General features: G+C 34.5%; 1 protein-coding gene across 1 annotated transcript in view; it reads right to left on the reverse strand.

Moving 5' to 3' along the window:
- Positions 1 to 13,082, reverse strand: part of SPATA5 (spermatogenesis associated 5) — a 341,316-nt gene that overhangs the window by 56,601 nt on the left and 271,633 nt on the right. The window contains exon 15 of the mRNA XM_034661740.1: positions 4,982 to 5,146. Coding sequence (XP_034517631.1) covers positions 4,982 to 5,146 — 165 coding nt within the window. The remainder of the gene's footprint in view (positions 1 to 4,981; positions 5,147 to 13,082) is intronic.

The following is a 13,082-nucleotide window of genomic DNA, read 5'->3' on the forward strand; positions in this document are numbered from 1 at the left end:
TGTGTTGGAGAAAAGAGAGAAAAAGTCAGAAGGAATATTAATCGGCAAGATAGAAAATTAATTTAAGGTTGTCTCTTTATTAGCTCAAGCATGGTGACCAGAACCTTCTTAAATTAATGGGGCACATTGGAAGGTAATTTTTTAATGTCAAGCTGCCATTAAGACCTTGAGCATTAGACCCAGAAGGGCAGAGACTACAAAACAAAATCCAGGGCAAGACACAGGATTTAAGTAAAACAAGAATAAACAGACTAAATTTACATGAAGTTAAAGCTTTTTAAAATCTTAGTGTGGAATGTATTTAACATATTGCTTTAAGAAGAACTTCTAGCACTAGGTTCATCAGATTACCCTAAAAAATCACCATATTAAGCAGATGTTATATTCTTTAGAAAAGAACAAGAAGCAACTCATTTATAATTTAGCTTTCAGATACATTATCTGGTTATTGAGGCAATGCAAAACATCACCATCTTATAGCAACATCATCTGATACTTCAGTGGTAAATATAAACACTGCACAGACAAGAGGAAGAAAGAATAAAGGGATGTAACATTTACGAAGCACTCTTTATGTGTCAGGCACTGTTTCTTGGTGCTCTTATATTTGTTGTTACCTCATGTAACCCTCAAAACAATTTCAGTCACTTAGATAATTTAAAAATGAGAAAACTGAGGTCCAAAGAGGTTAAATAACTTGCCTGAAACCACCCTGAAAGAAAAATACTACAATTCTTTTAAAAGTCTACTCAAATGCAACATTAAAATTGTTTTGTTTTCCCTTTACTGCCTCTCTGGGAAGTTGAATCCTCAAATCTTGATGTATGAAATAAGTGCTATGATTGCCTATATTATTTATAAAAAATGTAACTGATACCTGGCTCTTAGACATATATTATCAATTTCACTTAATGAGATAATCACTAACAGGAGGATAACATCCAAATGCAAGAAAACATTCAACTCAAATTTTACAGATACTAGGTGTGACCCTACGTCAGCAAATTCCTATACAGAGAGGAAATTATATATCTTGCTCGTCACCTCTGTTCCCAAGCACATGGCACACGGGTAACAGGCCCGGTTATGCCTTTCATGTGCACATATTTGTGACTGCTGATTTCCTGTTGGTGGGTAAGATAAAAGTTTTTCTAAAGTAACTAAGATAATTGGATAAAAGACAAATGAAAAAATGAAATGTAATCTGCTACAAATAACTTAAAAAACAAAAATCAAAGCAAAAGAAAACAATGGGTATAACCAAAAAAGACTTCTTATTTCCTCCTGAACTGAATTCCCATCTGCTTTTAAATGGCAACATGTTTTTCTATTAACTGGGAGCTACAGCCAAGAAGCCAAAGACAATGAGGTTCTAGCCACTGGGGGAGGGCAGGCGCAGGGATGGCTGAAGGATGCTACCTGCTTCTGCCTCTCCGTGGAGGCTGCTCCCTAGTGACCCTATTCCCCTTCCAGCTGGCAACAAACTTCCCCTTGGGACTCTCCTGAGAATTAAAGAAATGCTTCAGTTCTCTGTATACCCTCTCCAGGGAGGGAAAATGGAGTAATTCAGAGGGGTCTAAGGGACCATTTGAAACACTGGGCCTGTGTAAGCTTTTAAGAAACAATGTTGACTGGACAAAATAAAGCACTAGGTTGAAAGAAAACATTTTTAAAAAGTAACTCCTCTATTTCAGTCTTTAAAAGTACCCATATCATTTTCAATCGCTCTCCACAGCTTTTTTGGTTGTTACTATTTATTTATTTATTTAAGCTCTATGCCCAAAGTGGAGCTTGAATTCATGACCCCAAGATCAAGAGTCACATGACCTACCTCTGAGCTAGTCAGGTCCCCCTCTCTATAGCTTTTTAATTAAAAATAAAGATAAAAAGAATACTCATTACAGTTAAACATTTTATGTTTCTAGAAGCCAGACACCAGTGTCAGCAATTTCCTCATCTCTGACTCACCTGGTCAAACTCTTGTTCATATAGCTAGGACTGTACAGTTTAAATTAATACAGAATACATAATATGTTAATTATGTAATATTGATGATAATACTCTCCTGGCAAGACAATGAATTTATCAGTATTTTCATTTTATACCAAAAGTGGCCACTGAGACGCTCTCTAGATTTGAAAAAGTGGCTATGGCTGTAGCAAGGTGTGTTGCTACAAAGTTAGAGGGCTCTCCTTAAGATAATGACAAAGGGAAGTCTATTTTTCCTAAGTATAATTTTAAAAATGTTTTTTTCTTTTTCAGTTTGTTAAATGCTTGTTAAATATGTACTATGTAATAGGTTCTGTGCTAAAGGATCTGGCCTTAGACTGAGAATGAAATAAATTAGTCACATCAGAGGTAAAACACTGGATCTGCAGGAGTCAGATGACTGAGGTTCCAGCTTAAATTTGTCTTACTGCTAAAAGAAAAGAAAAAACCAATTTTGGCTTTCCACATTGCTGCACCATTTTCATTCTGAAGGAAAGAGGTGGGGAGAAAGATAGGATCTTATATTTTAATTGAAGCTAAATGCTGTCTGTCTTAAATTTCCTATTTATTAATTTTAAGACTTTTAAGAAAGTCATTCTCTTGCAACAATAGGGCACCTGAGTGAACTGCCTAAATAATCAGACCAAAAAACAAAACCACAAAACCCCAAACAATATGGAACAAACCTGTCTTGCCCAAATTGAAAACTCCAGAACTACTAAGAAATAGCTCTGAATAAAATTTCTATGAAGTTGTAATAATATGTGGATTATAATTAGGACCAGGGTGGGATATACTTCCCCACCCAACCATTATGAGACCCAAAAATGTAATTCAAGAAGGGACAGAATTTTCTGTTACTTTTCCTTGTGACTATTTTGAGAAGATCTGATATAAAAATTAATCAGAAATGAATGTGCTTATATTATAGATTGAGTAAGACATGTACTACATAAGAACTAGCAAGCTGGTACAATAATTCCTGGCACCACATGAGTTTTTTCCTTTCAGCCAGACAGAACTTCATTGGCTTTGATTTTTGTTTTGCACCTCTATGCTCCTGCCTTGAATGACTTCAAAGTGAGAAAGGCACATTTATACCTTGCTAACTGCTCTTTCACTTCACTCAGCTCAAGTGAAAGATTTATGGTTTCTTCTCTTTGCTGTTTCCTGTAAACTGACATATCATATACATGATGCCAGCCCTTGGTCTCACAATAAAAACTGAATTCTAGAAATGCTGGAGCAGTCAGTTAACAGCACTATACGTTCATTTTAACTTAATGGACAGTCATGTCAAGAAGATGCTCACAAGGACTATTTTTTCAGATAGGACTGAAAAATGCATGTACTTCAACCGCTTCTCAAGGTGCTTTCTAGATGACTTTTTCCCCCTCCCAGTGAAAAATAAAACCTACAGGGAGAAAATCAAACATACATAGTTCACAGTTGAGACAAAACAACGAGGAGATTTGGGATTTATTTTAGTTCTTATTAGCTATGACTGAATGATACGCTCAGTCCAATTCTACATATAAATTTACCTACAATGCTCTCTGAGTACACTAACGAACTATTATGTATTAATCTCTGGTTTTTATGGAGGACAGGTTACAAATAATAGCAAGCGGACAAAATGTGGAGTCTGTCTGCTGGATAATTCAGAATAAAAAGAATTTATAATTTCTTACTTTAAAAGATGTTAATTTCCCAGTACAAATCCCTATCAGTGGTATTCCGAAGATATTTCTGTGTTGAGGACCACAGTCTGTCCTTTCCGAGAAATGCATGTAGAAAAGATGCACAATTATTTTATTGGAATTTTATTTTGTAAATAAAAATGGCCTAAGCAAAAAGGTGCTAAGGAGAGGAAAAAATGTTTACCTGCCATACTTAAAAACTTCCGTATTTTCACAGAGGTTTTGCGTTCTTATTGAGAGTATACTTGCACAGCTAAGGGTAGATTATAGGCTGTCCCTTCTACAGTTTTTATTATTTATTTATTTATTTTTAAATTGTATTTATTTGAAAGAGCAAGAATGTGCATGTGTGAGAGAGAGAGAAAGAGAGAGAGAGAGTGCCAGCATGAGCAGGGGGGAGGGTCAGAGGGAGAAGCAGACTCCCACAGAGCAGGGAGCCTGATGCGGGACTTGATGCCAGGACTCTGGGATCATGACCTGAGCCGAAGGCAGATGCTTAACCAACTGAGCCACCCAGGCTCCCTCTTTTACAGTTTTTACGAGAGAATTTTTGTTAATACATAAGTATTAATGACATAATTTTCCAAAATGATAAAAGATGGTAAGAATACAATCTCTCTGCCAAGTCTTGTACTTCTGAGCACTTGCATGATATCTTAATTTCATTTTTATGATCTCTATAAGAAAACAGTATGTAAAGTTGTGTTTCATTTCCATTTCACAGGTCAAGAAATCAAAGTTCAGAGAAGCGTGTGAATGGTTTGAGCTGATGTATCAGAAACCCCAAAGAAGAAACTTCTACTTCTAGCCCAATTTCTCCCCACTATACCATGTTAATTCTCTGAAGACCACATTTTTAGAAGTAACAGAAGCCAGGTAAAAACAACTGAGATATAATAGAGGCCATTAAAATGTAATTTAATTCAGTGATTACCTGTCATATAGTGCATTTCCTGTTTTAAGATTTTTTTTTTTAGATTTTATTTATTTGACACAGAGAGAGAGACAGCCAGCAAGAGAGGGAACACAAGCAGGGGGAGTGGGAGAGGAAGAAGCAGGCTCCCAGCGGAGCAGGGAGCCTGATGCGGGGCTCGATCCCAGGACCCCGGGCTCATGCCCTGAGCTGAAGGCGACACCTAATGACTGAGCCACCCAGGTGCCCCACCCTGTTTTAAGATTTCTTAACATACAGTCATTTAAAACAGTTGGTATCAAGCAGTCTTTTTGCTAATGACCCCAGTCTTTTTGCTAATGACCCTGCCACCAAGGTATTTTGAGCAGAGCTATCTTACCTCTGCTCCCGAATATGTGTCTGTTTGAAGGATGAGTTCATCCAGATCCACGTCATTACTAATTGGCATAGAGTGAAACTGCAGGTTAAATATTTCCCTTCTCGTTGCTGCATCTGGTAAAGGCACATAGATGATTCTGTCAATTCTTCCAGGCCGCATCAAAGCCTATAAAGAAGGTGAGACAATGAAGATTAACCAAGCTCAGAACTGACATTCCACATGAAAGGTACCAAAGAAAGGGGATGTCTAGAATCTCATGAATAACCCACTATTACCCATAATTAGTACATAAAACAAGTACTAGTGATTCTATAATCTATTTCAAAGATTCAAACAAATAAACAATGTTCAGAGTACTTTTGAAAATAGCAAAGCAATACTTCTGAGAGGCTTTCTGCTTCTCAGCAACTGTCAGGTCAATAAAATGGCTATTTTCTCTTAGGGAAATGTGTAATATGACTTGTATTCATTATATCAAAAGACTTTTTTTGGAACTTCCTGCAATAACTCTTAAAATATGGGTTAAGCTGTTTTAGAGAGTCCTCAAAATAGGACAGCTCTGATAAAAGAATACTTCTAGAGCTGAAAGTAGTCAAATGAACTTCCCTCATATTTTACTGGAGGCTAATGCCTAAATTATCTTAGAGCTAATGAAGTCATCTATTCAGGAAACTTTATCGAGCATGCACTATATACCAGACATTGTTCTTAGTACCAGAAAACATCATGAATAAGATAGATATATGTAAAAGTGACTGTGGTGATAGTCACATATGTCTGTGGATATACTAGAAGCCACTGAATTGTGTATTTTAAATGGGTTAAATTTGTTATGTAAATTCTATCTCAATAAAGTTATTAAAACAGATATGGGTCTAAAATGTGTGTGTGTATTAAGGGACTGGGTCAACTTTTAGTTGGGGTGGTGAGAGAAAGTCTCCCTGAGGAGATAACTTATGCAGATACCCAAAGGAGTCAGCCTTAGAAAGATCTGGGAGAAGAGCATTCAAGGTATCAAGTACAAAGAGCAAGAATGATTGATATGTTCCAGGGAAAGAAAAAAAAAATCTGTGGTAGAGTGACTAACGGGAAAAAAGGTAGGAAATGAGGTCTGAAAGACAGTCATAGGAGGATCATAACGCCATAAAAAAAAAAATGGTAGAGTCCGGACTGTATTCTACTTGTAAACAGAACTCACTAGAAGGTTTTAAGTAGAAGGCAAATTGGTAAGATTTACCTTAAAAGATCACTCATGGGGTGACATCAAAAGGTCTAATTTGTGTAACTCCAGTCCCAGAAGCAAAGAGAAGATGGAGCAGAAAAAATAATTGAAGAAGAATGAGCCAAAATTTCTCCAAATTGGTAAACAAACAAATTTACACAATCAAGAAGCTCACTGAATTTAAAATAAAATAAATATAAAGAAAACCACACCCAGACACGTCATAGCAAACTGCTGAAAACCAAAGACAAAATCTTGAAAGCCGCCAGACTGAATACAGGGAACAATAATTTGAATCACCAATGACTCTCAATCAAAACAACAAAGGGCAGAAACCAGCAGAACAACATCTTTGAAGTGCTGAAAGAATAAAAATGTCATCCTAAAATTCTAGGACCAGTGAAAATATTCTTTAATAATGAGGGAAAAAATAAGTCATTTTCAGATAAAAGAAACCAAGAAAATTTGTTTCTAGCGGAATGGCACTACAGAAAATGCAGAATGACGTTCTTCAGGTTTAAGGGAAATGACTTAAGATGGAAAATTGAATCTTCCGGAAGAAATGAAGAGCACTGGAAATGAAACACTACAAAACTGTACATGGCTTCCACCTCCAAAAAACTACTCTTGTTGCTGACATAATAAAAAAAATGGCATTTCTTGAAGATTTAAGAGACATTCACTTATAATGAAACACAGCACACTTCTATATGTGAATGAAATACCTAGAAAAGTAAATACATAAATACATAAAATAAGGAACACAGGAACTCTAACATCAACATCTTCTAATTAAAAAAACAAAAACCAAAAAACCCTGAAAATGTAGCTGAGACAGCACATAAAAACACTATAGAAAATACAAACATCAAGACTTCATATGGTTGCACGGTGGAATTTAGTTCTCAGGGAAGCAGCACACACACACACGTGCACACACACACACAAATCATGATATTTTGTGAGTAATAAACTGTGAGTAATAAATTGTCCTCTGTCTCTAACCCAAGAATCTCATGTCTTTAGCTAAGCCCCCATGAAATTGCGGCAGGTTAACATGTTAGCTTTCAAATAGGGTAAAGTCTCAGAACCTTTATAGTTCTTGACATGTATGTTCCTAATAATGGAGTCTCAAAATAATATAAAGCAAAAATTGACAGGATTAAAGAGATAAAAATATAATTCCACAATTACAATATGAGATTTTAACTCTTCTCTTAGCAATTATAGAACAACTAGAAAACAAATCAGTAAAGATAGGGAAGACTGAGGATCTGAACAAGACTATCGATCATTGTGATCTAATTGATATTTACTTATGGACCACCATATCCAACAACTGCAGAATACATATTTTTTTTTAAGTCCACTGGGTGTAATCACTAAGACAGCTTATGATGAGCCATTAAACAAAACTCAACAAATTGAAAAGGACTGAAATCATACAAAGTAGTGCTCTGACTATAAGGGAGTAAATTAGAAATAAATAACAATAAGACAGAGGAAAACCTCAAGCACATGAAAATTAAAGAACACCCTTCTAAATAAACCACAGGTCAAAGAAAAAATCACAAGGAAATTAGAAAGTGTTTCAAGTTGGATGATAATGCAAATCTAACATATCGAGATTTGTAGAATATAGTTAAAAGCTGTGCTAGAGACAAATTTATAACTTTAAATGTTTATGGTAGGAATTAAGTCCAAAATTAACGACCTAAGGTTAAAGTACAAGGAATGAAATAATAAAGATGAGAGCAGAAATCAATGAAATAGGAAACAATAGAGAAAATCGAAAGTCAAGGGTAGTTCTCTGGAAAGATTTTTTTAAAAGATTTATTTATTTATTAGAGAGAGAGGGAGAGAGAGAGAGATCATGCACATGAGAAAACGCAGAGAGAGAGAATTTCCAAGCAGACTTCACGCTCCATGAAGAGCTCAACATTGGACTTGATCTCACGACCCATGAGATTATGACCTGAGTCAAAATCTAGAAAGATTTTAAAAAACTGATCGAATTCTAACCAGATTGAACAAGGATAAAAGAGAGAACAAATCACCAACATCACAAATGGAAGAGAAGTTATCATTACAGATCGTACAGATAGCAAAAAGAATAATGAGAAAACACTATGAACAACCTTATGACAATAAATTTAACAACTTTGAAAAAAAAATAAGTTTCTTAAAAAAACTCAGCGATCAAATTGGACACAAAAGGAAAAAAAATCAGAATGAACCTATATTTTTTAAAATGGAACTGAATTAAAAATTTAATTTATTATGACTTCTACACCTAGGTCTAGATGGTTTCACTTCTGAATTCTATCAAAGAAGAAATAACATCGAGATTGTACAACCATTTCAGAATAAAGAGAAGGGAACACTTCTCAAGTTGTTTTACAAGACCAACATAATACTAACTCCAAAACCTAACAAAGATATCATTAAAAATGAAAATTACAGGCTAATGACCCTCATGAACAGAGACGCAAAAATACTTAAAACATATTAGTAAATAGAATCTCACAATGTGTAAAATGAATAAATCATCTTAACCAAATCCAATTGGTATAATTCACCATTAATTATTAACAGAATAAAGAAGGAAATTCACACAATCATTTCAATATGTGCAAAAAAACTTCTGACAGAATTCAAGATCCACTCATGTTAAAAAAAACCTTCAGCAAATTAGTAATAGAAGAGAACTTCAATATGAGAGGTGGTATCTAGAAAAACCAACAGCTAATATCATAATTAATGTTGAAATATTGAAAGCTTTCTATCAAGAATAAGGTAAAAACTCACCACTTCTACTGGAAAATGTAATAGAGGTACTAGTTTTTATGCAAAGGCAAAAGGGAAAAGACAAAAGATAAAAACGGAGGGGGTGGAGGAAACAAAGAACTTGGAAGAGGAAAAGGTAAAACTATCCTCATTTGCAGATGACATGATTGGTTATGCAGAAATACTAATCTACAAAACTACTAGCAAGATTACAGAATACAAGTTTATTATAAAAATTGTATTTTATATATTAAGCAGTAAGTGAACAGAAAATAAAGTTTTAAAAATCCACTTTATGAGAATACATAAAAAGCATAAAACATAAAAGACAGGAATAAAATTAATGAACACTTCACTGGAAGCTAGAACACTACTGAGAAAAATTAAAGACCTACATAAAGAGAGATACACCATGTTCATGAATTAGAAGACTCAATATTAAGATATTAATTCTTTTCAAATTTATCTATAGACTCAATGCAATTCCAATAAAATTTCACAAGACCTTTTTAAAAAAACCTGACATTATAAAATTTATACGGAAATGCAAATGAGAAAAGTGAAAGCAAGTCAAAAAAGAAAAAAAGTTGAAGGACTTACACTACCTGATTTCACAACTTATAATGCTAAAAAACCCAGTGTGATAAGGTCCAGAGGATATAAATATAGATCAACAGAACAGATAATGGAGTCCATAATGGTTTTTATTTTGAAGGCACTCATCTAGGAAAGGAAAGCATTAAAAAAAATTATGCTGCAACTAGACACTCATATTTATCTATTTACAAAAAAGATTTACTATTTTTAAATTTATTTTTTAAAGATTTTATTTAAGAGTATGCACAAGCAGGGGGAGTGGCTGGCAGAGGGAGAAGCAGGCTTCTTCCTGAGCAAGAAGCCTCTTGTGGGATTCGATCCCAGGACCCCAGAATCATGACCTGAGCTGAAGGCAGGTGCTTAACTGACTGAACCACCCAGGTGTCCTGTATTATTTTATTTTAGAGAGAGAGAGAGCACACGAGGAGGGGAGGGACAGAGGGAAAGAGTCTTGAGGAGACTCTGTGCTGAGCATGGAGCTCAGCTGGTGCTCGATCTCATGACCCTGAGATCATGACCTAAGCTGAAACCAAGAGTTGAATCCTTAGCCAACATGCCACCCAGGCACCCCTAGATACTAATATTTTAAAAATGAACATTGATCCTTACTTGATATTTCAAAAATTAACCTTACATGGATCATAAACCTCAATGTATGAGCTAAAACTATAAACTTCTAGAAGAATAAAAAATTAACAAACTGGTCTTTAAAAAATTAATTTTTTTTCTCTTCAAAAGACTTCAAGAAAATAAAAACGCAAGCTACAGACTGGGATAAAAGGTCAATAGACACATCTGACAAAAAGATTTTGGATCCAAAATATACAAAGAACCCTTAAAAACAAATAAGAACACAACCAACAGAAAATGGGCAAAAAATGTGAACAGAACTTCATAAAGGAAACTACATGGTTGGGAAGTAAGTAAATGAAAAGATGCTCAACATCACTAGTTATCAGATCAAAGTGAACTTAAACCACAATGTAATGACATCATTACATTCTTGCAAAAATGACTAAAATTAAAGACACTGACAATACCAAAGACTGAAAAAGGATACAGAGCAATAAGAACTCATACACTGTTAATGGGAATATAAAATACAACAACCACTTTGGAAAACTGTCAGTTTCTTAAAAAGTTAAACATTTCCCATCATAACAGCCTAGCTACTCTATTCTTAGGTATTTACCCAAGAGGAACAAAAACATGATTATCCAGACGTGCACATGGATGTTCATAGAGGTTTTATTCACAATAGCCTCAAACTGTAAACAACTGAAATGCCCACCTATTCATGCATGGAGAAACAAAGTATGTATATACATATAGGCAAACACTAATTGGCAATAAAAAACGAATGAACTACTGATACACTTCACAACATGCATGAGGTCTCAAATCATTTCGTTCAGTTAAAGAAATCAGATATGAAAGAATACATATTACATAATTCCATTTATTTAAAATACTAGCAAAAGCTAATCTACTCTATAATTATAAAAAGCAGACCAGTGGTAGTTTGGAACCTGGGGCAGAAGAAAAGATGGATTACCAAGGGGGCAAAAGTAATCTTTTGGGGTTGACTGAAATATTCCATACCTTGATTGCAAAGGTGGTGTCACCGGTTTACATATATGCTTACATTAATTGTACACTTTAAATTGTTGCAGTTTATTATGGTACATAGATTATAAATAAAGTTGATTTAAAAAGTAGTAACTTATATTTGTTAGATTCTCAGTATTTATCAATCAATCAGTATATTCAAGGGCATTGGAGATGTTCTCAGATTGTCTCTATCTGGAAAGACTATCTTCTTCAACTAAGCAGTTGAAAAAAGTCACACAGAAGTGGTCAATAAAAAAAAAAAGAAAAGAAGAATTGGTCAATAAGAGAAGGAATACTTACTTAATAGCAGATCAATTTTATGATTTGGCCATGATGATAGATTGGCAGGTATCACAATCATTTTAACGCTATAGTCAACTCTTTCTCTTTTAACAATTTACTTTATCATGTTTATGTTTAGAGTTCTAAATAGATTCTTAAAACTTATTGGATCAATTCCATTATATCTCATACCAGTGCTTCATAAAACACTCCTGTAGATGTTAACACAGATGAAATACAGAAAGGGATTTTTTTGTTAAATAACATTTGGGAATGTTAAACAATGGGTAGAAGCAAAATTAAACAGGTCTCCTTCCATATGCAAAAATTTTTGGAACCCATACTAATAGATATTAAAAATTTCCAAGAGAAGGCTACAGTAGTTATATACAAATTTTATCCCAAATTCTAACCATAAAACATTTCAAAAGTTAATATTCCCTTTTCACTTTGGAAAATGCTGGTGTGTACTTTCTGCATATGTCTCAATACCTACAATATGGTGAATGCCTACCAGATAACTATTAATTCTTAAGTTATGTATAAATTGGCAAGCAAAAAGTCAATTAAGAAATGCACAGTAAAGATAACTTCCTTTGTTTAAAAAGACTGTTTTAATTATTTTTAGACTATTTTCCACACCCAACAATAATACATTAGGTAAAAATGATGCATCATCAGCTTCCTTGAAATGTACTTTATAATTAAGTATTCAAACTGCATTTCAGTTATGGGGAATCACTTCTCCCCTACCTAAAACAAATACAGGATTCAGTAAATTAGAATGGATTCCAGTAAATGTATGTCTTCAAATTATTAAAAATGTTAGTTAAGGCAAATAACGTTAATGTTTACATGGCCCTTAAGAATATATAAAGGATTTTTCAGATACTGTATTTTACTTAATATTTTTCCAAATCCTGTGAAGTAGTTATTGTCATACTCCCATTAAGAAAAAGAAAATGAAGCCCAAGAACACACAATAAATTGCAGAACGTAGGCTGGGTTGAGTCAGTCCTCTTTTTTTTTTTTAAAAGATTTTATTTATTTATTCGACAGAGATAAAGACAGCCAGCGAGAGGAGGGAACACAAGCAGGGGGAGTGGGAGAGGAAGAAGCAGGCTCGTAGCAGAGGAGCCTGATATGGGGCTCGATCCCATAATGCCGGGACCACGCCCTGAGCCGAAGGCAGACGCTTTAACCGCTGTGCCACCCAGGTGCCCCGAGTCAGTCCTCTTTTTACTTTACTATCCTACCAGGACAATGATACACAGTATAGATGGACAAATGAAAAAAAATTCTTTTTTCTGAAATATGATATAGGTAAAAAAAAAAGAACTTAAAATAATTCTTGCATCAAAAAAAAATTATTATACATCTACTGTGGGCCAGGCAGGCCCTGTTTTAGGTGCTGGGGAAATAGCTGAGAATAGCTTGGTTATTTTTTTAAAGTTGAAGTTATCCTTTTCACCCTTATGGGAAAAATAGTATTCTAGGCTATTTTAAAATTTCCTTTCTAATAGTTGAAAGAACAACACAGCAAAGGATATACAGCACACACGTCATCTAAGTCACTGGAACAACACTCAGCATGCATCTGCA

This window comes from Ailuropoda melanoleuca, chromosome 5 (genome assembly GCF_002007445.2).
Source record: "Ailuropoda melanoleuca isolate Jingjing chromosome 5, ASM200744v2, whole genome shotgun sequence".
In the NCBI taxonomy this organism is placed as follows: Eukaryota; Metazoa; Chordata; class Mammalia; order Carnivora; family Ursidae; genus Ailuropoda; species Ailuropoda melanoleuca.